This window comes from Muscardinus avellanarius (assembly GCF_963383645.1).
Source record: "Muscardinus avellanarius genome assembly, chromosome: 3".
Lineage (NCBI taxonomy): Eukaryota > Metazoa > Chordata > Mammalia > Rodentia > Gliridae > Muscardinus > Muscardinus avellanarius.
The window spans coordinates 130,959,391-130,984,130 of NC_137788.1; the positions used below are offsets into that span (position 1 = coordinate 130,959,391).

The window sequence follows — 24,740 nt, forward strand, 5'->3', positions numbered from 1 at the left end:
ACATTGGCCTGTAATTCTGGCTCCTGGGAGACTGAGGCAGGAGGAAAGCAAGCTCAAGGCCAGCCTGGACAACAAAGCAAAGGACCGTCTCAAAACAACAACTTAAACAAACAATGACAAAAAGGAGAAAACTACCTCAGTTCTAGAGAAACCCAGGAAAAGTTGTCAGGTACCATTGCATTTTTCTTTCTTTTCTTTTGTTTGTTTGCAGTGCAGGGAATGGAACCTAGGAACTGAGCGTGCTAGGCAAGTTTTCTACTCCTGAGCTACACACCCAGCCCCCGCTTCACTTTTTCCAGGTTTATATATACATTCTGGAGTCGGGAGTGGTGGCGCATGCTTGTAATCCCCACGCTTGGGAGGCTGAGACGGGAGGATCCCACAGGTTCAAAGCCAGCCTCAGCTACTTAGTGAGGCTCTCAGCAACTTAGTGAGACCCTGTTTCCAAATAAAATATAAAGTAAGTCTGGGAATATAGCCCGGAGGTAGAAAGCCCCTGGGTCCCATCCCCAGTACCCCCCCCACACACACACACAAATAATAATAATAATAAATAAAATAAAATAGGACTGGAAGTGTAGCTCAGAGGTATACACCCCTGTAATCAATCCCCAGTACCTGCCCACACAATATCTAGTGTATAAAAATAGCTAATACTATATTTTATTTTTAAATTCAATTTTGCAGTGTTAGAGATCAAACTCAGGGCCTTACACATCTTAGGACAAATATTTCTATCCCCTACATTCCCACCCAGACCTAATATGACATTTTAAAAACAGGTTTTTTTGGTTTTTTTTTTTTTGCTGGGGGTATATGAGTGTTACTGGGGATTAAACCCAGGGGTATTCTACCTCTGAGCTACACCCCAGCCATATATATATATATATATATATATATATATTCGAAATATACCCAACCCAATTTTTTTTTTTTTTAAACAGGTCTCACTAAATTGCTAAAGCTGGCTATTAACCTGCAATCCTTTTTCAGCCTCCCAAATACTGGGATTACAGGCATGTGCCACCATACCTGACTAAATCACCAACTATTTTTTGTGTGTGTGCAATACTGGGGATTGAACCCAGGGACATTGTACCTCTGAGCTATACCCCCAGCCCTATTTTTTATTCTTTTTTTGAAACAGGGTCTCACTAACTTGCGGGCCTCGCTAAGCACCTGAGCTGTAATCCTCCTGTCTCAGCCTCCCCAGTACAGGAATTATAAGTGTGAACCCCCATGCCTGGCTTTTTAATTTATTTTGAAATATGGTCTCATTAGGTTAATGAGAGTCTGACTACCTTACCACCTGCTAAGGCTGTCCTCAAATCTTGTGATCCTCCTGTCTCAGCCTCCCAAGTAGTGGGATTACAAGTGAACACCGCCACACCTGGCTTAAAAATATTTTCAAAATATAAAAATAATAAGGCTCATTTTGAACAAATTAAAAAAATTGTAGTTAGCCATGTGTGGCGCATGTGTATAATCCTAGCACTTGGGAGGCTGGAATAGGATCACAGGTTTGAGGACAACCTTAGCAATCAAAGGAGACCCTGTTTCAAAACAAAATACTAAATAGGGCTGAGGTGTAGGATAAGAGGTAGAATGTCCCTGTGTTCAATCCCCGGTACCACAAACACACACACGCAAAAAGCTATAGTCTTCTTGCTACCTACACTTTGTCCACCATTTACTGTACATTATACATCCACTGGAAACTGTCGCATCACATGTGCATATATTTATATTTTAGTTTAATATATTAAGCTTAATAAAGAACTGATGCTTATAAAGAATACAAGAGACCTGGGTATGGTGTCACATGCCTGTAATCCCAGTACTAGGGAGGCTGAGACAAGAGGATCACAGGTTCGTGGTCAGCCTCAGCAAGTAGTGAGACTCTCATCAACCTAGCAAGACCCTATTTCCAAAAAGGAAATAAAATTGGGTTGGAAGGTATAGCTTGAAGGTAGAATGCCTCTGGGTTCAATCCCCAGTAGCAACACACACACACACACACACACACACACACACACACACACACACACACTCACACACACACACACACGAAACATTGCATTCTTCTGTTCATTTTGTCTTCTGTACCCAAGATTAATAACTTTTATAATTACCTTTTATTTTTAAGGTTTAAGGTCCTGGGATCAAACCCAGGGATGTTCTACCTCCAAGCTACACTCCAGCCTCCCAAGTATACCACCATGCCTAGCTTTTTTTTTTTTTTTTTTTTTTTTTTTTTACAAAAAAAGATTTCTTACTTGGTGCAGGCAGCCCACCACTGGATCGCTTATATTTGCTCTCCTTTAAAATGGATGTGATTTTATATAAATGACGAAAACCTGTTTTGCATTCAGAGGCAAAAATAAACTCAATTTCATCTTCATGAGTTTGAGGAAAAACATAAAAGATGTCGTGGATCTGTAAAATGAATAGCTTAACTTACTATAAACACTAATGAAAATACTACACGAAGAATTCAGTTGAGCTATAAAGAAAAGAATTATTTGATAAACATGCTTTGACATATAAATAACTTTCAGTGCTAGGAGTATGGTATATTATAATAACAGGTTCTGCCTGGGCCTTTCATACTTACTTATTTATTTGTTTATTTTAGGCTAAAGGGGTTTTTAATGAGCATTGTACTTTGAGTAGGCCAAGGTATTACTATCTTATGCTAATTACCAACCGAGATGACACACCACCCTTTGGTGCTGGGGATTGAACCCAGGGGCACTTTCATATTTATTTTACTTTAGTCAAAGAGTTCATCTATTGAGAAATAAATGTTTCTGAATAGAAGAACAAAAAAGAAAAAAGAAAAAATATGATCAAAAGCTTTTTCTTATTCACCATCTCTGTAATCACTGAAACATGACAGGAGATTTGTTTAGTGATATAAATCTTAATACAAAAATTATGAAGAACAAAATTTTTTACTTTTGTATTCCAGACAGATGTATTCTAACAGTTGAGGGAAAACAGCGCCACAGTGAATCATATGAAGCCTATATTCAGCTAGAGAGCTGGCTTATTTATTTTTTACTTATTTTGTCTTATTAATAAAACAGAAAATGCAAAATCAATTAAAAACTGGTATATTATGGTAGTTTTCCAATTTATCAGATTCTTTTCTAAAACAAACTTTTTTTTGTACTATGGATTATACCCAGGGGTATTCTATTTCTAAGCTATACCCCCAGCTCCTTTTTTAAATTTTATTTTGAGATAAGGTCTCAGTAAGTTGCGGAGGTCCTCACTAAACTGCTGAGGCTAGCCTCGAACCTGCCATCCTTCTGTCTCAGCCTCCCAAGTACTGGGATAACAGGCATGTGCCACCATGCCTGGCTTAGACCCAACTCTTTTTTTTTTTTTTTTTTGGTGGTACTGGGGTTCCTGGAAGCCCTTCTACCTCCGGGCTACGCTCCCAGACCTATTTTATATTTTTGAAACAGGGTCTCTTACGCCAGTGCGGCTGGCTTCGAACCTGCGCGATCCTCCTGTCTCCGCCTCTCAAGCGTGGGGATTACAAGCGTGCGCCACCACGCCCGGCTAGACCCAACTCTTGAAGTCCGTCCTCTAAGAATTAAGAAGAGAGCCAGATGTGGTGGTGCACGCTTGTAATCCCTGTGCTTGGGAGGAGGAGATAGGCGGATTGCGCAGGTTCGAAGCCAGCCTTGCTGGCTTAAGAGACCATGTTTCCAAATAAAAATATAAAAAATAGGTGTCTGGGAGTGTAGCCCAGAGGTAGAAGGGTTTCCAGGAACCCCAGTACCACCAAAATAAATAAATAAATAAATAAATAAATAAATAAATAAATAAATAACAAGTAAGAAGAGGCTGGAGATGAGGCTGTGCATTCAATATCTAATGTGCATAGGAACAAATCTGTAGCCAGTGAGATTTTATTTCAATGGCATTTACTTTCTATCTACAAACTGTTCCACTGTGGAACCATCATTCCAACTTCAATTTTCTTTTCTTTTCTTTTTTTTTTTATGGTACTGGGGATGGAACCCAGGGGCATTCTACCTCTGAACTACATCCCCAGCCCTATTTTTTATTCTTTATTTTGAAACAGGGTCTCACTAAGTTGCAGAGAGCCTCACTAAGTAGTTGAGGCTGTCCAAGAACCACGATCCTCCTGTCTCAGCCTCCCAAGTACAGGGAGCCACCATGCCCGGCTCAACTTGAAATGCCTAAACTAAGAAAACAACATATTTTCTTTTAAAAAATGCATTTTGATGGTTGCTATAAAATTCCATTTACTTTAGCATCCTGAGAAAACTTTTAGCCAAGTACAGGGAAAATGCATACATTTATCCAGATGTCCGTTGTTTCTTCATAAATAATGAGCGGTGTCACGGAGTCAGGCGCGGACTCGATGAGTCTCTGTCTCTCCATGGCATCATCTTCCACTGGGATAAATAATTCAGGAGAGATCAACACTATCTGCAGGCGAGTTTGTGAACGATCCAGTAGGATGGACCAAGCACTATTTAAAAAAATAAAAAGAAACAGCAGAAATAAAGCTTTCAGAAAATGAATAATCCCTGCCCTCCCTCTTGACATCTATTAGTTATTTCTATAATTATAATAGAACTGTAGTAAGTTATTACTTATAAATAGCTCATTAAACACTCTACATTTATTTTATTTATTATTTTGGTACTGGGGATTGAACTCAGGGGCATTCTACCTCCAAGCTGTACCTCCAGCCATTTAAAAATATATTTTTTTGTGTGGTACTGGTAATTGAACCCAGGAGCATTTTACCTCCAAGCTATACCTCTAGATCTATTTTATGTTTAGTTTGAAACAAGGTCGATGAGAGTCTCACTATTTGCTGATGCTGGCCTTGAACTCATGATCCTCCTGTCTCAGCCTTCCAAGTACTGGAATTATAGGCAAGCAACATGATGCCCAACTCTCCATTTATTTATTTTTTTGGTGGTACTGGGGTTCCTGGAAACCCTCCTACCTCTGGGCTACACTCCCAGACCTATTTTTATACTTTTAAAAAAAAATTTGGAAACAGGGTCTCTTAAGCCAGTGTGGCTGGCTTCGAACCTGCGCAATTTTCCTGTCTCCGTCTCCCAAGCATGGGGATTACAAGTGTGCGCCACCATGCCCGGCGCTCTCCATTTATTTTTACAGGTTAAAGCTTGAGGGCTGGGAGCATAGCTCAAAGGTAGGGCATTTGCCTAGCATGCGTGATGTCCTGAGCTTGATTCTCAGCGTTGGGAAAAAAAAAAGGAGGGGGGCTGTTAAGCTTGGATAAAGTTGTAAAAAGTGGTTTTCTTAAAACATAGTTAGCCTTTGAAACTATTTTCTTCCTTTAGTGTCTACAATTGTCATCCTCATAAAACTCTTGCTGTCTATATTAGACACAAGAACTATATGTAATTATCTTTATATGAGGCTCTAAAATGTTTTTGCCTAGATTTTATTACTGAAAAGTACATTTATATGTGAGTTATAATTTAGCCACAAATAACACTATGAACTATAACTGGCAAAAAGGCAGAACTAAAATGGAATATATTTATGCTTATAGGATTACAAATCTGTTAGTCTCTTGATTCAAGAACGTTCCCTCATGCAGAAATAACTATACTGCAAGTTCACATGTGACGGCAGCTCGACTGGAAGGCCAATCTAAAACAGGGGTGTCTAAAGCTCTGAATCCTAAATCAGTTGTAAAGAAGTGACAGTTTAACATACGCACTATTTTCCCTCTGGAGTCCATCCAGCTCTGGCAATATATTCGACTCCTTCAAACAGAATCTCAAAAGGTTGAATTAGTTCTTTATCTATGACATCTATAATCTATTAAAAAAGAAAAAGGGAATCTCGTTATAGAAGACTTAGAAAAATAATTAGCTAACTAGTCTTCTTAATTCATCATCTGTAACAGCAAACTACTTTTTCAGACTTTGGTATTTAAAAAGGTACAAAGAGAGCTGAGCATTAGTGGCGCACACTTGTAATCCCAGCATTTGGGAGACTGAGACAGGAGGGTTGCAGGTTCGTGGCCAGCCTCAGTTACTTAGTGAGGCCCTTCTCAACTCAGTGAGAGTCTGTTTCAAAAATAAAGAAAAAAAAATAGGACTGGAGGTGGAGCTCAGAGGTAGAATGCCTCTGGGTTCCATCCCCATTACCGCAAAAATAAATAAATTAATTAATTAATTTTAAAAATTAAACAAAAAGGTACAAAGAAGCCAGGCGTGGTGGCACACACCTATAATCCCAGTATTTGGGAGAATGAGACAGGAGGATCACAAGCTCCAACAAATTATTGGGACTTGTAGCAAATGAGACATTACTTGGCAATAAAAAGATATTAAGAGCCGGGCATGGTGGCACACACCTATAACCCAAGTACTTGGGAGAATGAGACAGGAGGATTACAGGTTTGAGAAAATTAGTGGGACTTGCAGGTAGCAAGGTCATTTCAAGACAAAAAATAAAAAGGGCTGGGGGTATAGCTCAGAGATAGAATGTCTTGAGTGAGAGGGGGAGAGAATTCCACAAGAACGGTAATGTACTTGAGGCCCTGGGTTCAATCACTGGTGTAACACACACACACACACACACACACACACACACACACACACACACACACACTAATACTGATACATGGTGCAAATGGATGGATCTTGAAAGCAATCTAAGTAAAATAAGTTAGAAAACATACTGTAAGATTTCACTTAAATATCCAGAAAAATATTCAAAAAGCAAAGCAAAAACAAAGCAGAGAAAACTAGTGTGTGTGTGTGTGTGTGTGTGTGTGTGTGTGTGTGTGTGCGTGTGTTTATTGGGGATTCAACCCAGGGGCATTCTACCTCCGAGCTATACCCCCCAGCCTAATTTTATTTTTATTTTGAAGCAAGGTCTTGCTAGGTTGAGAGTCTCACTATTTGCTGAGGCTCTCCTTGAACCTGCGATCTTCCTGTCTCAGCCTCCCAAGTACTAGGATTACAAGCTTATGCCACTATGCCTGGCTAGAAAACTACTTTTTAACTTATGAGTATGCAGTTTATACTCATTTGACTGTCCAAATGGAAAGCAGCGGTACAAGAGAAATGTGGGATAATGTACCATGGACATCTACCCAACACTGGTCAGCACCCCCCGCTTTAAATACTGACTAAAGAATTAACACAGGCGAAGAAGAAAAACCACGAAAGGAGTGCTAAATATGCACATCTCCACATTCCTACCTTGGGAACCAAAAGAAATTTTCAAGCAGAAAATTAGGTCAACCTAAAAATCACGATCCACAGACATCTCAACAAGTTCAACAAGTACAAAAACTAAAAAACACATCAAAGAGTCCTACTAGACTGATTAGTCAAAAGACACAGAAAGTCAACTCAACATTTTAAACTTACCCTTCCTTCAGCATCAATCATTATTTCTGACATCTTAAAAGTGACTTTTGGATTTGCTGTACCTTTAGAAAGAGACATAAATGAGCAGTAATGCATATCTAAAGCTACCCAAACTAATTTTTGCCAGATCAATTCTCTTTTTACTTTAAACCAGAAATACGGTATATAGTCAGGGATTTATTGCACAAGAGTCTTAAGAGCCCCATCTCAAGTTTAAACTCTTTTGCTACTGGGCTTAAACTCAGGGGTGTTCTAACTCTGAGCTACACTCTAGTCATATTTTTTCATTCTCTTTTTATTTTGAACAGCATTTCACCAGGTTGTTGAGGGCTTCCCTAAGTTGCTGAGGCCGCCGTGAATCTTTGATTCTCCTGTCGCAGCCTTCTAAGTACTGGGATCACAAACATGAGACACCACATTCACCTTATTCATTTTCATTTCAGTTTTGTGGGCATTCCACCTTGAAAATAATTTAAAATAATCAGCCTTAATTCAAATGTATTTTATTGATATTAATGAGCAAACTGTCCTTACTAAGACTATAAAATGATCAATGTTGACTTTACCTTTGAATGACTGCAAAAAAAATCTTACTTGGAAGGAGGACATGAATGTATATAAATGCCAACAAAGTACAATACCTGTTTTAGGATAACGAAATGAATCTGCCCGCCTTGTTTCCAACATAGGGGATGTAACATGAATAATTTCCACCTCGGATTCATCATTTTCTTCATATAGAATTCTAAGAATTTTACCACCATTAGGAGCTTAAAAGGAATTTAGATAGTGAAAATTTAGAAGAATCATTCCAGAGAGTAACTGTAACTGACCATTCCCACTAGTATATTTCTTAGTGAAAAATAGTTCCTGTATAAAAATATGCTGTCATGTACTTATTTTGTTTATTCAGTGCTAGGGACTGAACTCAGGGCCTTAGGCAAATGCCCTAGTACTAAGCTACACCCCCAGCCCAAGCTGTCTTTTTTGTTTTTAAGTAAGTAATGAGGATTAAATTCAGACCTAGGGGCATTCTACCTCTAAGCACCCCATCCTATTTTTAAATATTTATCTATTTATTTATTTTGGTACAAAGGGATTGAACCCAGAGGAATTCCACCTCTAAGCTACACCCCTAGCCTGATATTATTTATTTGGACACAGGGTCTCACTAGGTTGCTGAGAACCTTGCTAAATTGCTAAGGCTGGCTCTGAATTTGAGATCCTCCTGTCTCAGCCTTCCAAGTACTGGTATTACAAGTGTGCCTGATCACACCCGGCCTTTATTTTTATTTTGAAACAGGTCTTCCCCAAGTTGATGAGAGTCTTACTACTTGCTGAGGCTATCCTCAAACCTGAAATCCTCTTGTCTCAGCCTCCCAGGTACTGGATTACAAGCCTGCGCCACTATGCCCAGCTCCATGCTGCCTTTTTTTGTATATATGTGTGTGTTGCTGGGGATGGAGTCCAGGAGCATTCTATCTCTAAGCAACACTTCCAGCCCTAGTTTATTTTATTTATTTTGCGGTACTGGAGATGGAACCTAGGGACATTCTATCTCTAAGCAACACTTCCAGCCCTATTTGTTTTGCGGTACTGGAGCTGGAACCCAGGGACATTCTACCTCCTGGCTACAACCCCAGCCCTAATTTTTATTCTTTATTTTGAAACAGGGTCTCACTGAGTTGCAAAAGGCCTCACTAAATAGCCGAGGCTGTACGCGAACTGCGATCCTCCTGTCTCAGCCTCCCAAATGCTGGGATTACAAGCATGCACCACCACATCCGGCTTATTTTGTTTTTATTTTAAAATAGGTCTCACTAATTTGTAGAAGGCTTCATGAAGTTTCCCAGGTGGCTGTGAACCTGTGATCCTCCTGTCTCAGCTTCCCAAGTACTGGGACTACAAACCTGATCCACCATGCCCAGTTTTAACCAATTTTCTAACTGAATCATGGTCAAAATATATGTAAGCATGGCTTTATTTATTTATTTATTTATTTATTTTTGTGTTAGTGGGAGTTGAACCTAGGGGCACTCTACCTTCAAGCTATACCCCCAGCCCTAATTTTTAGTCTTTTTTACTTTTGAAACAGGGTCTCACTGAGTTGCGAAGGGCCCATGTAGCTGAGGCTGTCCACCAACAATGATCCTCCAGTCTCTGCCTCCCGAATGCTGGGATTACAAGCGTGCGTCACCACACATGGCCTTATTTTTCATATTTGAAACACAGTCTCACTAAGTTGCTGAGGCTGGCTTCAAACCTGTAATCCTCCTGTCTCAGCCTCACAAGTACTGGGATTACAAGTATGTACTACCATGCCCAGCTCTTTTTTATTTTGATATAGGGTATCACTAAATTGCCTAGGCTGGGTGCAAGCCTTCGATCCTCCTGTCTCACCCCAATTATACGTTTTTTTGTGGGTCTGGGGGTGGAACCCAGAGGCATTCAACCTCCGAGCTACAAACCCTGCCCAATTTTGAAACCGGGTCTCACTGAGTTGCAGAGGGCCTAAGTAGCTGAGGCTGTCTGTGAACCGCGATCCTCCAGTCTCAACCTCCCAAATGCTGAGATTACAAACGTTTACAAGCGTGCGCCACCACGCCCGGCCCAATTATACATTTTTAATAGAAACTTGTTGAGGAGTAGTATTTTTTATTTTGCTACAATGTTGCCCAAATTGAGAACCCAAGGCACTAAACTCCAATATAATTGTTTTTTACCAGAATTCATTATGATGAGAGATGGCTGGTATATTCTAAAGAACTAGATTTCAATCTTTATCACTTTAGAATCTGATAGCAAACATTCAGAATGTGAGCCTTTAACCAATTACCAATTTAGCCTTTTAATACTTGACTGACATATAATATTTTATTTTGAACTTCCTTACTTGTTTCAGCCTCTGGACACCACCAATAGCCAGAATATCTGTCAAATTCTTCTTGAAGAACAAAAGTAGCAACTCCGGCTGATCGGGGATCCTCTTCCATGTTGGCTAGCTCTAGACAAACATAAAAGGCAGTGATCACCATAGGTCCTGTCTTTTCATGGGCACAAGATATTATGAAGCAGTTTATTTTGAAGGGCGGCTAAGTGAAGTGGTAAACTCTAGAATGAAACAGTCTGAGTTCAAATCTGGACTCCATCGTTTACTTACTGTCTGCCCTTGAGCAGGTCAAGCTCATTCCCTGTAGTATCCTGTTTGTACCTGGAAGTAAGAGCTGGCCTTACAGCATTGTTACGGGATCAAATTTCACCTAAAGCACTTAGGACAAGGCCTGGGCCACAGTACACACCCCATAAAAACTAGTATTTTTCCATTTAGCTAGGCTAACGACAAAAAGAATACATGCAAACCAGGTGTGGTACTATACATCAGCATGTGGGAAGCTGAGACAGGACTGTGGCTTCCTGGCCAGCCTCAGTAACTTGGTAGGAACCTGTTTAAAAAAAAATGTGAAAGCTGGACATGGTGGCACATGCTTGTAATCCCAGCATTTGGGAGGCTGAAACTGGAGGATCGCAGTTCACGGCTAGCCTCGGCTACTTAGTGAGGCCCTTTGCAACTCAGTGAGACCCTGTTTCAAAATAAAGAATAAAAAATTGGGCAGGGGGTGTAGCTCGGAGGTCAAATGCTTCTGGGTATCAGCTGGGTGTGGTGGCACACACTTGTAATCCCTGCGCTTGGGAGGCGGAGACAGGAGGATCATGCAGGTTCAAAGCCAGCCTCTCTGGCTTAAGAGACCCTGTTTCCAATAGCCGGGCATGGTGCCGCACGCTTGTAATCCCAGCATTCCGGAGGCTGAGACCTGGAGGATTATGGTTCGTGAACAGCCTCAGCTACTTAGTGAAGCCCTTTGCAACTCAGTGAGACCCGGTTTCAAAATAAAGAATAAAAAATAGGACAGGAGGTGTAGCTCGGAGGTCAAATGCCCCTGGGTCCCACCCCAAGACCCGCAAAGGGAAAAAAAAAAAAAGAGACCCTTTTCCCACCTGTTTCCAAATAAAAATATAAAATAGGTCTGGGAGTATAGCCTGGAGGTAGATGGGTTTCCAGGAACCCATGTACCACCAAAAATAAATAAATTAAAAATTAAAAAGGCTGGGTTCAATCCCCAGCACCATGCACATCCACACAAAAATCACTACACATGCATATAAAACAAGTCAGGAAGATCACAAGTTCGAGGCTAGTCTAGGCAACTAAGCCCTGTTTGACAATATAAGCCAGGCATGGTGGCGCATGCTTGTAATCCCAGTATTTTGGAGGCTGAGATGGGAGGATCACAGTTCAAGGACGGCCTCAGCGATTTAGTGAGGCTCTTTGCAACTCAGTGATACCCTGGTTTTTTTTTTTTTGGTGGTACTGAGGGTGGAACCCAGGAGCTTTCTACCTTCGGGCTATATTCCCAGACCTTTTTATATTTTATTTGGAAACAGAGTCTCAGTAAGCTGCTGAGAGCCTCACTAAGTAGCTGAGGCTGACTTTGAACCTGTGCAATCCTCCTGTCTTAGGCTCCCAAGCATGGAGATTACAAGCGTGCACCACTACACCTAGCTAATACCCTGTTTCAAAATAAAAAATAAAAAATAGGGCAGGGGGATATAGCTTGAAGGTAGAATGACCCTGGGTTTCATCCTCAGTACTGCAAAAAATAATAATAATTTAAAAAATTAGAACTGGGGGTATGGCTGGGAGGTAGAATGTCCTTGGGTTCAATCCTCAGTACTGAAAAAAAAAAAAGAAAGAAAGAAAGAAAGGCAGGCAGGCTGTTGTGGTGGCACATGCTTTTAATCTCCACATTCGGGTGGCAGAGACTGGAGGATCACAGTTCACAGACAGCCTCAGCTACTTAGTGAGACCCTTTGCAGATCAGTGAGACTCTGTTTCAAAATAAAGAATAAATAATAGGGCTGGGGGTGTAGCTCAGAGGTAGAATGCCCCTGGGTTCCATCCCCAGTACCACAAAAACAAAAACAAAACAAAATTCAGGAGTGGTGGTGCACACTTGTAATCCCAGAATTGGGGAGGCGCAGACTAGAGAATCGTGGTTCACACACAGCCTCAGCTATTTAGTGAGGCCACTTGCAACTCAGTGAGACCATGTTTCAAAAATAAAGAATAAAAAATTAGGGCTGGGAGTGTAGCTCAGAGGTAGAATGCCCCTGGGTTTCATCCCCAGTACTTTTCTTTCTCTTCTCTCTCTCTCTCTCTCTCTCTCTCTCTCTCTCTCTCTCTCTCTCTCTCTCTCTCTCTCTCTCTCCTGCAGCAAATTTATAAATAGGCACAGTAAGTAGAATTAAAACGATAAAGAGGATCACAGGCTCGAGGCCTGCCTCAGCAATTCGAACCTGTGCTGGGATTACAAGCGTGCACCACCATGCCTGGCAAAGACTTAAATTTAAAAGGGGTGGTGACACATGCTTCTAATCCCAGCATCTGGGAGGCTGAGACAGGAGGATCACAGTTCGCAGACAGCCTCAGCTACATAGTGAGGCCCTCCACAACTTAGTGAGACCTGGTTTCAAAATAAAGAATAAAAACAGGGCTAGGGGTATAGCTTGGAGGTAGAATGCCTCTGGGTTCCATCCCCAATACTGCAAAAAAATAAAATAAAATAAAATAAAATAAGGTTGGGGGGCTGGGGTGTAGCTCGGTAGTAGAATGACCCTGGGTTCAATCTCTAGTAGTATACACATACAAAAACACTTTTCAGGAGCCAGGCGTGGTGGCGCACGCTTGTAATCCCAGCATTCGGGAGGCTGAGACAGGAGGATCACGGTTCGCGGACAGCCTCAGCTACTTAGTGAGGCCCTCCACAACTTAGTGAGACCCAGTTTCAAATTAAAGAATAAAAAAACTAGGGCAAGGGGTATAGCTCGGAGGTCAAATGCTCCCAGGTTCCATCCCCAGACCCACAAAAAAAAAAATTTTTTTTTCAGGAAAGTAGATAGGAAGAATCACTTCTTACCATTGTGCACATAGGTGAGCCTTCTTTCTTCTCTGGTTACAATGTTGGATACCCAAATATCATTGCTGTGTATAAAAGCAATCCAGTCTGGATCAGCAGGGCATAATTTTGGATCCATCCGTATGTTGGGACAACTAGTTTCCACTAAAGTGGGCCGTAAAGGTTGTTGCTAGACATGTAGACAACATTTTAAGGTAGGTATCAGGCTGACACTTATACATTTCTCTGCCAGCATCCTTCTTATAAGATGAATAGTATTTCTAGGTAAAATTTCAACTATGACAAATGCTGCTGAGAAAAACACACTTTAACTGCTTTTACTTATAAAGCCTTTACTTTTTTCACTATGAGTAAAAAAAATTAAAGGTACTATAAAATATATTATAGAGACAATATAACAACACTTCATAAATTTTGTTGCCCCAACTTGTATAATGAAGTGATTATTTGTAAAATATTTTTATTAGGCATTTACTGGATGTTTTATTAAATACTTTAAAATTAATTTTACAAAAAAGACTGTTCATAAAAGTGCAAGGAAAGCTAGAATCATTACAATTCTATCATATGAACAGCTCCAAGAGCTCATAAATAATTGCTTAGAAAGCCAGGCATGGTGGCGCAGGCTTGTAATCCCCGCGCTTGGGAGGCTGAGACAGGAGGATCACACAGGTTCGAAGCCAGCCTCAGCTACTTAGTGAGGCTCTCAGCAACTTAGTGAGACCCTGTTTCCAAATAAAATATAAAATAGGTCTGTGAGTATAGTTTGGAGGTAGAAAGCCTCTGGGTTCCACCCCCAGTACCACCAAAAAAAAGAATTGCTTAGAAAAAAACCAATATATAGCCGGGTGTGGTGGCATACACTTGTAATCCCAGCATTTGAGAGGCTAAGACAAGAGGATCACAGTTCACAGCCAGCCTCAGCTACTTAGTGAGGCCCTTTGCAGCTCAGTGAGACCCTGTTTCAAACTAAAGAATAAAAAATAGGGCTGGGGGTGTAGCTTCCAGGTAGAATGCCCTGGGTTCCATTCCCAGTACAGCAAATTAATTGGGCATGGTGGCACACACTTGTAATCCCAGCATTTGGGAGGCTGGGACAGGAGGATCGTGGTTCGCAGACAGCCTCAGCTTAGTGAGGCCCTTTGCAAATCAGTGAGATCCTGTTTCAAACTAAAGAATAAAAAATAGGGCTGGAGGTTTAACTCCCAGGTAGAATGCCTCTGGGTTTCATCCCCAGTATCACAAAAAAATTTAAAACAAAAGAACCAAAAATGAATTGCCTTGTGATAACATCTTTCAATATCTCTCTTAGTACTTATACAGTAAGAGGTAACTTAAAAACTTTACTGTATGTTTCTATACAGCAAGAGTTTTGAGCAATTTCTCCTTTCTTCCTCCCTCCCTTCTTTTCTTTCTTTTTCTGTGGTACTGGGGATTGAATCCAGAGGCATTCTACCTTCAAGTTAGAATCCCAGCCCAATTTTCTTTATTTGGAAACAGAGTCTAGTTTAATGAGAGTCTTACCCTACCACATACTGGGATTACAGGCATGTACTATCATCCCTGGCTTAAGCATTTTAAAAACTGTATATTAAGCCAAGTTTGGTGGTGCATACCTGTAATCCCAGTACTTGGGAGGCTAAGACAGGAAGACTGCAGTTTTGAGGACAGGCTCAGCAAGTAGTGAGACTCTTATCAACCTAGCAAGACCTTGTTTCAAAATAAAAACAAGAAACAGGGCTGGGGGTATAGCTTGGAGATAGAATGCCCCTAAGTTCAATGACACACACACACACACACAAAAGTATTTTAGCGAGGCATGGTGGCATATGCCAGTAATCCCAGTATTTGGAAGGCTGAGACAGGATGATCACAGGATCAAGGCCAGCCTCAGCAATTTAGTGAGGCCTTCCATAACTTAGTAAGACTATATTTTAAAATAAAAAATAGCCGGGTGTGGTGGCGCACACTTGTAATCCCCGCGCTTGGGAGGCAGAGACAGGAGGATCGCACAGGTTCGAAGCCAGCCGTGCGTGCTGGCTTAGGAGACCCTGTTTCCAAATAAAAATGTAAAAATAGGCCTGGGAGTGTAGCCTGGAGGTAGAAGGGCTTCCAGGAATCCCAGTACCACCAAAAAATAAAAAATAAAAAATAAAATAGGGCTGGGAATGTAGCTTAGAGACAGAATGCCCTTGGGTTCAATCTCTAGTACCACCACAACACACACAAAAAAGTATCTTCATGCCAATGGGAAAATATTGATTCTTACAAGGAGAAATTATTACAAGCTGGGTGTGGTAACACATACTTGTAATCCCAGCATTTGGGAGGCAGAGACAGGCAGATCTGGGTTTGTGGACAGTCTCAGATACTTAGTGAAACCCTGTTTCAGATAAACAGGGTCTGTTATAAAAAAAAGTTGGGTTAGGTGGATAGCTTGGAGGTAGAATGCCCCTGGGTTCCATCCCTACTACCACAAATAAAAAAAAGAGAGAGAGAAATTACTATATTATTACAACCAAATATCTTGGTTGGTGGGTGAACTTAAGTTTTTGGTTTATTTAATTATCTTTCTGATTTCAGTACAAATAACTATTAGGACCCAAAACCAAATTTAACAAGCAGTAACTCCAACTTACTGTAAATCCTTGTGGTCCTCCATCTTTTACATGATAAATTCCACTACCAGCTTGAAACAGAAACGTTCCACTTCCTTGGTGATAGTCATAAGAAGCAATTCCAACTGTTCCAATACGTTTTCTTTCCCTTAATAGTTCTTCTTCACGAGAATACATTCCATAGTCCAGGGTTGCCTAATATACACAGAAAGTCATCTATTCTGGTTTCTTGAAAATTGGCTTTCAACACCAAAATCCCAGAATCTTCCATATTATTAACTTTACATTTGGTGTGACCCAAAATTGGCCAGCAATTTTAAGCAGATTTCAGAAAGCCTTCTGAAAGATTTCCTAGTCAAGGTTATTGGATAATTATTGTTTCCTTTTTTTTCTGAAGTACTGGGGATTGAATACAAGGTCATTCTACCTCTGAGCTAAACTCTCAGCCCTATTTTTATTCTTTATTTTGAAACAGTATCTTACAAAGTTGCAGAGGGCCTCACTAAGTAGCTGAGGCCTGCTGTGGAGCTGCCATCCTCCAGTCTAGGCCTCCCAAGTACTGGGATTACAAGGTACACTATCATGCCTGGCTAAGAGCATAAACTTGTAAGTCAAATGGTTTGAATGGAGGAGTTTAAGGAAGTAGCTTAATTACTTTGAAAGTAATTGTATTCAATTTCCAAGTATTAATAAATCATCTGTATCAGCTTTGTGAAGGTTTTAATACAAGGACATAAAGTGCCTGCTGTGATGGCACATGCTTGTAATCCCAGCATTCGGAAGGCTGAGACAGGAGGATCGTGGTTTGCGGCCAGCCTCAACTACTTAGTGAGGCCCTTTGCAACTCAGTGAGACCCCGTTTCAAAATAAAGAATAAAATATAGGGCTGGGGGTGTTGCTCGGAGGTAGAATGCCCCTGGGTTCCATTCCTACTCAAAAAAAAAAAAAAAAAAAAGGCAAAGTGTTGCCAGTAATCCCAATACTTGGGAGGATGAGACAAAATGATTACAGGTGTGAGGCCAATGCATGGTAACTTAACGAGATGTCTGTTTCTTTCCTTCCTTTTTTTTTTTTGTGGTGCTAGGGATTGAACCCAGGGACATTCTACCTCTGATCTATTTGATTCTTATCACTATTTATAACTTTAATAATTTTATTATCATTTATTATTATTTTATAATTCTATCGCAGACCTAATTTATTTCTTATTTGCTGAGGCTGTCCTTGAACCTGTGATTCTCCTGTCTCAGCCTCCCAAGTACTAGGATTACAGGTATGCACCACCATATCTGGCTCAAGACCTTGGTGTGTGTGTTTTTTTTTTTTTTTGGCGGTACTGGGGTTCCTGGAAGCCCTTCAACCTCCGGGCTACACTCCCAGACCTATTTTATATTTTTTTTAATTTCTAAAAGGGTCTCTTAAGCCAGCTGAGGCTGGCTCTGAACCAGTAATCCTCCTGTCTCTGCCTCCCAAGCGGGGGTGGTGGTGGGGATTACTGCATGCGCCACCATGCCCGGCAAGACCCTGTTTTAAAATAAAAAATAAAAAGAGCTGGGGATATGGCTTAGTGGTAGTGTCCCTGGGTTCAATCCCCAGTACCACCAAAATACATACACACACACACACACACACACACACACACACACACACACACACATATGTATGTATTTGGCACAATGACTGGAATTAACTCTCAAATATCAGCTCTTATTAGTAACTTTACATCTACCAACAGTCCTCTAATAAAGCTCTAGGTCAAATAAATAAACAAAATTCTAGGTCAAGCTAGTCATTATCACTGACTTGAAACCCAAGTATCCCCAGGGATGGTGGTGCATACCTGTAATCCCTGTATTTGGGAGTCTGAGACAGGACGATAACAGGTTCAAGGACAACCTCAACAAGTAGAAAGACTTATAGGATTGGGGATATTGCTGAGAGTTAGAAGGCCCATGGACTGAATTCCCAGTATAACCAAAAAAACCCAAAACAAAAAACCCCAATTGTCTTAGCATTTGCAAGTCCCTAGGTTTTATCCTTAACATCAACTAACCAACAAACAAATAATCCCAAGGTAAGCTGGGCATGGCAGCGCAAGTTTGTAATCCCAGCATTCGGGTGGCTGAGACCAGAGGATTGCGGTTTGTGGACAGCCTCAGCTACTTAATAAGACCCTTCACAACTTAGTGCGACCCTGTTTCAAATTAAAGAATAAAAAAATAGGGCAGGAAGTGTAGCTCGGAGGTCGAATATCCCTGTGTTCCATCTTCAGATCCCCCCCCCCAAAAAAAAACCAAGGTCAGCAGGGCGTGGTGGCGCACGCTTGTAATTGTAATCCCCACACTTGGGAGGCTGAGACAGGAGGATCGCACAGGTTCGAAGCCAGCCTCAGCTACTTAGTGAGGCTCTCAGCAACTTAGTGAGACCCTGTTTCCAAATAAAAGTAGAAAAGAACCAAGGTAAACTGGGTGTGGTGGCACACACCTATAATCTCTGTAATAGTTGGGAGGCTGAGACAGAAGATCTCAGGTCTGATCAGCTTGAGTAATGTAGTGAGACTCTGGACAACCTAGTGAGACCATATTTCAAAGTAAAAAAATTAAGCTGGGCATGGTGGTGCAAACTTGTAACCCCTGCGCTAGGGAGTCTGAGACAGGAGGACCACACAGATTTTCAGCCAGCCTCAGATATTTAGTGAGGCCCTCTAAACTTAGTGAAATCCTGTTTAAAAATAAATATAAAAAATAGGGCTGGGGATATAGCTTGGAGGTAGAATGCCCCTGGGTTCCATCTCTAGTAACCCCACTGCCCCCATACGTGAAATGTGCCTGTAATCCCAGAACTTAGAAGGCTGGGAGAGAAGGGTGGCACATTTGAGGCTAGATTCAACAATTTAGGAGACTGTTTTAAAATAAAAAATAATAGGACTGGGGGTTTAGCTCTGAGAACACCCCTGCGTTCAATCTCTACTACCATAAAAAAAAGAGAAAGCAGTCTAGATAAGCTTATTTGCAGATAATGTATCATTCCTAAATTAAAAAAGCACACTTAAATATAAATCATTCAATCATGGCAAATACAGGTATATACTTGCAATCTAAAATAACATTAAAGCCGGGTGTGGTGGTGCACACTTGTAATTCCAGTACTTGGGAGGCTGAGACAGGAGGATTTTAGGTTTCAGGCCAACCTCAGCAACTTAATGAGGCACTCTGCAACTTAGTGAGACCCTGTTTCAAAATACAGAATTAAGCCGGGCATGGTGGCACACACTTGTAATCCCCGCTCTTAGGAGGCTGAGACAGGAGGATCTCACGGGTTCGAAGACAGCCTCAGCTACTTAGTGAGGCTTTCAGCAACTTAGTGAGACCCTGTTTCCAAATAAAATATAAAAATAGTCTGGGAGTATAGCTCAGAGGTAGAAAGCCTCTGGGTTCCACCCCCAGTACGACCACCAAAAAGAAATTAAAAAAAAAAAAATACAGAATTAAAAAATAGGGCTGGTGGCGTAGCTTGGAGGTAGAATGCCCCTGGATTCCATCCCTAGTACAGGGGGAAAAAAAATCCTTCAGCTTCAGATATTAAGAAGTAAATTTATTTATTTATTTATTTATTTATTTATTTATTTTATTTTGTGGTACTGTGGATGGAATCCAGGGGCATTGTAACTCTGAGCTACATCCCCAGCTCTATTTTTTTAGTCTTTTATTTGTTTGTTTGTTTGTTTGTTTGTTTATTTATTTTGGGGTCTGGGATGGAACCCAGAGGCATTTGACCTCCGAGCTATACCCCTTGCCTAATTTTATTTATTTAATTTGAAAAAGGGTCTCACTTGAGCCGGGCATGGTGGCGCACGCTTGTAATCCCCGCGCTTGGAAGGCTGAGACAGGAGGATCGCACAGGTTCGAAGCCAGCCTCAGCTACTTAGTGAGGCTCTCAGCAACTTAGTGAGACCCTGTTTCCAAATAAAATATAAAATAGGTCTGTGAGTATAGTTTGGAGGTAGAAAGCCTCTGGGTTCCACCCCCAGTACCACCAAAAAAAAAAAGAAAAAGGGTCTCACTGAATTGCAGAGGGCCTCACTAAGTAGCTGAGGCTGTCCACGAACTGTGGTCCTCCAGTCTCAGCCTCCCAAATGCTGGGATTACAAGCGTGTGCCACCATGCCCGAATGTTTTTTTTATTTTTGAAACAAGGTCTGAGTTGCAAAGGGCCTCACTACTTAAGTAGCTGAGGCTGTCCTCAAACCTCCATCCTCAGGTCTCAGCTTCCCGAATGCTGGGATTACAAGTGTGCACCACCATACCCAGCTAGGAATTTAAAGGTCACACATGTAAAAATACTAAAATGGAGCTGGGCATGGTGGGGCACACTTGTAATCCCAGTACTTGGGAGGCTGAGACAAGAGGACTGTAGTTCATGACCAACCTCAGCTACTTAGTGAGGCCCTCTGCAACTTAATAAGACCCTTTTTCCAAATAAAAAATTAAAAAAAAAAAAAGGACTGGAGGTATAGCTCAAAGTGTAGAATGCCCCTGAGTTCCATCCCCAGTAACACACACACACACACACACACACACAAACACACACTTACTTCCATTTCTTTCTTTCCTTCTTCACCCCCTCTCAATACTGAGGAATGAAGCCAGGGGTGCTCTACTACTGAGCTATCTCCCCAAACTTATTTATTTATTTATTTACTTATTTAATTTTTATCTGGGGATGTAACCCAGGGACACCTGACCCCTGATCTACACCCCTAGCCCTATTTTTTATTCTTTATTTTGAAACAGGGTCTCACTAAGTTGCAAAGGGCCTCACTAAGTAGCTGAGGCTGTCCGCGAACCGTGATCCTCTTGTCTCAGCCTCCCAAATTCTGGGATTGCAAGTGTGTGCCACCATACCCGGCTCTTTTATTTATTTATTTATTTATTTATTTATTTATTTATTTATTTATTTATTTATTATTTTGCGGGTCTGGTGATGGAACCCAGGGGCATTCGACCTCCGAGCTACATCCCCTGCCCTATTTTTTTTCTTTATTTTGAAACAGGGTCTCACTAAGTTGTGGATGGCCTAAGTAGCTGAAGCTGTCCGTGAAGAGCAATCCTCCAGTCTCAGCCTCCGAATGCTGGGATTACAAGCATACGCCACCATGCCTGGCTCTTTTATTTATTTATTTAATTAAAAAAAATTTTTTTTTGCAGGTCCGGGGATGGAACTCAGCGGCATTCAACCTCCGAGCTACAGCCCCAGCCCTCTTTTTTTTATTCTTTATTTTGAAACCGGGTCTCACTGAGTTGCAGAGGGCCTCACTAAGTAGCTGAGGCTGTCTGCGAACCGCGATCCTCTGGCCTCAGCCTCCCGAATGCTGGGATTACAAGCGGGCGACCATGCCTGGCTCTTTTATTTTTTAATTTGAGACAATTTATCTTGCTAAATTGCCCAGACTTGCCTAGTACTTGCTTATCCTTCTGCCTTAATCTCCCAATGGGTGGGATTACAGGTATGTACCATCGAGCCCAATTTGTTAGTTCCTTTAGATCTACATCTATTTCAAATATAAAATCCCAATTGAATTTCTTCCTCAAACCTGAAGACATACCAAACTACAGGAGTAACAATAGTCCTACCTGAAAAAGATCCAAAAGAGGTTTCCAAGACAGCATTAGTACTGCTGCTCTGTTGATGGTTTTAGGGATTTCAGAATAAAATAGTGTATTTTCTCTGTTTTCACCAGACATAGCTATAAGAAAAAAAAGTCATTTTTTAAAAATAGCATTCTTACCACAATGATAATAGTAAGTACATTATGCCTTCCATATATTGCAATATTTTGCATGATACGGATCTATAAGAATATTAAAATGGAGAAGATGCATGTGCCATAGGCCTTAGAAATTTTCTTTAATAAAACCAAAGTTTTGAGCTGGCCGTGGTGGCGCACACTTGTAATCTCCACACTTGGGAGGCTGAGACTGGAGGATCGCACAGGTTCGAAGCCAGCCTCAGCTACTTAGTGAGGCTCTCAGCAACTTAGTGAGACCCTGTTTCCAAATAAAGTATAAAATAGGTCTGGGAGTATAGCCCGGAGGTAAAAAGCCTCTGGGTTCCACCCCCAGTACCACCAAAAAAAAAAATTTTACGGAAATGCAAAAGTTTCATTTTGATATTCAGGCTTAGTCTCTCTCAAAACAAATCTTAAGGTATATAAAATGATGTGAAGAGAGTTAAGGCAAATGGCATTTTTGGAATTTTTTGAAAAGTGTTAGTCCATTACAAACCGGAAATCACGAAATTCCAATGTGGCTTCAGATCACTACACTTTACTCAATTATCTACTTAGAAACATACCTAGATTTAAATTCTAGTTCTCATCATTAAGAAAATCCTACGACTATAATCATTACTAATGCCTTTAAAGTTTCAAATACAAATACACTCAAATTAAAATAACATAGAAGCCTGCAAGGCATGGTGGTGCACATTTATAATCCCAGCATTTGGGAGGCTGAGACGGAGGATCACGGTTCACCGGCAGCCTTGGCTACTTAGTGAGGCCCTTTGCAACTCAAAGCCCTGTTTCAAAATAAAGAATACAAAAATAGGGCAGGGGGTGTAGCTCGGAAGTCAAATGCCCCTGAGTTCCATCCCCAGACCCAAACACACACAAAAATAAATAAATGAAAATAAAAAAACTAAAAAATAAGTCTGGAGGTATAGCTCGGAGGTAGAATGCTCCTGGATTCCATCCCCAATACAGGGAATAAAAAAATAATAAAAATAAAAAAATAGGGGTAGGGGTATATAGCAGGTTCAAAAACAGCCTCAGCAATGTAGTAAGACTCTTAGCAATCTCTTTTTTTTTTTTTTTTTTCTGGTACTGGGGTTCCTGTAAGTCCTTCTACCTCTGGGCTACACTCCCAGACCTATTTTTACATTTTCATTTTGGAAACAGGGTCTCCTAAGCCAGCGTGCGCGGCTGGCTTCGAACCTATGCGATCCTGTCTCTGCCTCCCAAGCACGGGGATTACAAGCGTACGCCACCACGCCCGGCTTAGCAATCTCTTTCAAAACAAAAAATTTTGAAAAGGGCTGGGAGGTAGAATGACCCGGGGTTCAACCCCTAGTACCAAATAAATAAATAAAATTTATAAAAACTTAGTATCTTTGCCAGGCATGGTGGCATATACCTGTAATCCCAGTATTTGAGAGGCTGATACAGAAGGATGGTAGGTTTGAGGGCACTCTCAGCAATTTAGCAAGATCCTATTACATACAAAATAAGCTGAACATGGTAGCAAACGCTTGTAATCCCAACATTTAGGAGGCTGAGACCTGAGGATCACGGTTCGCAGCCTCAGCTACTTAGTGAGGCCCTCTGCAACTTAGTGAGGCCCTCTGCAACTTAGTGAGACCTTCTTTCAAAATAAATAATAAAGCCGGGCGTGGTGGCACAGCTTGTAATCCCCACGCTTGGGAGGCTAGGACAGGAGGATCGCACAGGTTCAAAGTTAGCCTCAGCTACGTAAGTGAGGCTCTTGGCAACTTAATGAGACCCTGTTTTCAAATAAAATATAAAATAGGTCTGGGAGTATAGCTCAGAGGTAGAAAGCCTCTGAGTCCCACCCGCAGTACCACCAAAAAAAAAAAAAAAAAAAAAAAGCTACAGTGAGACCTGCTGGGCGTGGTGGCACACGCTTGTAATTCCCGCGTTTAGAAGGCTGAGACAGGAGGAAAGCGCAGGTTCGAAGCCAGCCTCGCTGGCTTAAGAGACCCTGTTTCCAAAAATAAAAATATAAAAATAGGTCTGGGAGTGTATCCCGGAGGTAGAAAGGTTCCATCCCCAGTACCACCAAAAATAAATAAATAAATAAATAAATAAATAAATAAAATGAATGTAAAAAATAGGGCAGGGGGTGTAGCTCAGAGGTTGAATGCCCCAGAGTTCCATCCCCACACCTGAAAAAAATAATAATAATAATAAGGGGCTGGGGATGCAGCTGAGAGGTAGAACACCTGAGTATAATTCCCAGTACCAAAAAAAAATTTCCTCCAAAAAACCAAAAAGACTCAACATCTTAAAGATGTCAAATTTCCCCTGAATTTATCTATAATGTAGTCCTAGAACAATATATATATATGATGGAGTAGATGAGGGCTGTAATAAGCTAATTTAAGTTTTATAAAAAAAAAAAAACAGAAGTAATAAAGTATGAAAAAGTGATGCAAAGTATTATCAAACAGTGAAATATGTCTGCTGTACCACTCCTGGGTATCTTTCCAAAGGGGCCGAAATCAGAGAACTACAATAGTATATGCATACCCATGTTCATAGCGGCACAATTAACAACAGCCAAACTATGGAGCCAACCTAGGAGTCCATAAGCAGATGACTGGATTACAACATTATGGGCTATCCACACAATTGAATTCCACTCAGCAATGAAGAAGCACAAAATTATGTCATTTTTGAGAAAATGGAAGGACCTGGAGAACATTATGTTAAGTGAGACCAGCCAGTCACAGAAAGTGAAGGGTCATATGTTTTCTCTAATATGCACAGGCTAGGGGACACTGGGATACCAGAGGGACCCCAGATAATGGAGAGGCAACCTCAGTGGAGCCAGGGAGGTGGGCAAAGGGAAGGGAAGGGGAGGGGAGAGCGAGGCTCACTGGAGGAATCACTACCCTCGACTATGTGTACATATGGGACAACACCAATGTCAGTCTCGG

At 41.1% G+C, this 24,740-nt stretch overlaps 1 protein-coding gene across 3 annotated transcripts in view; it reads right to left on the reverse strand.

Moving 5' to 3' along the window:
* The window catches only part of DPP8 (dipeptidyl peptidase 8), a gene marked incomplete at both ends in the record, with an annotated part of 57,980 nt that overhangs the window by 25,483 nt on the left and 7,757 nt on the right, over positions 1-24,740 (reverse strand). For all 3 annotated transcript variants that reach the window (XM_080690548.1, XM_080690547.1, XM_080690549.1), the window contains 9 exons: positions 2,277-2,436; positions 4,336-4,513; positions 5,747-5,847; positions 7,413-7,474; positions 8,054-8,182; positions 10,306-10,416; positions 13,388-13,556; positions 16,027-16,200; positions 21,638-21,750. In XM_080690548.1, the coding sequence (XP_080546674.1) occupies positions 2,277-2,436; positions 4,336-4,513; positions 5,747-5,847; positions 7,413-7,474; positions 8,054-8,182; positions 10,306-10,416; positions 13,388-13,556; positions 16,027-16,200; positions 21,638-21,750 (1,197 nt within the window). The remainder of the gene's footprint in view (positions 1-2,276; positions 2,437-4,335; positions 4,514-5,746; positions 5,848-7,412; positions 7,475-8,053; positions 8,183-10,305; positions 10,417-13,387; positions 13,557-16,026; positions 16,201-21,637; positions 21,751-24,740) is intronic.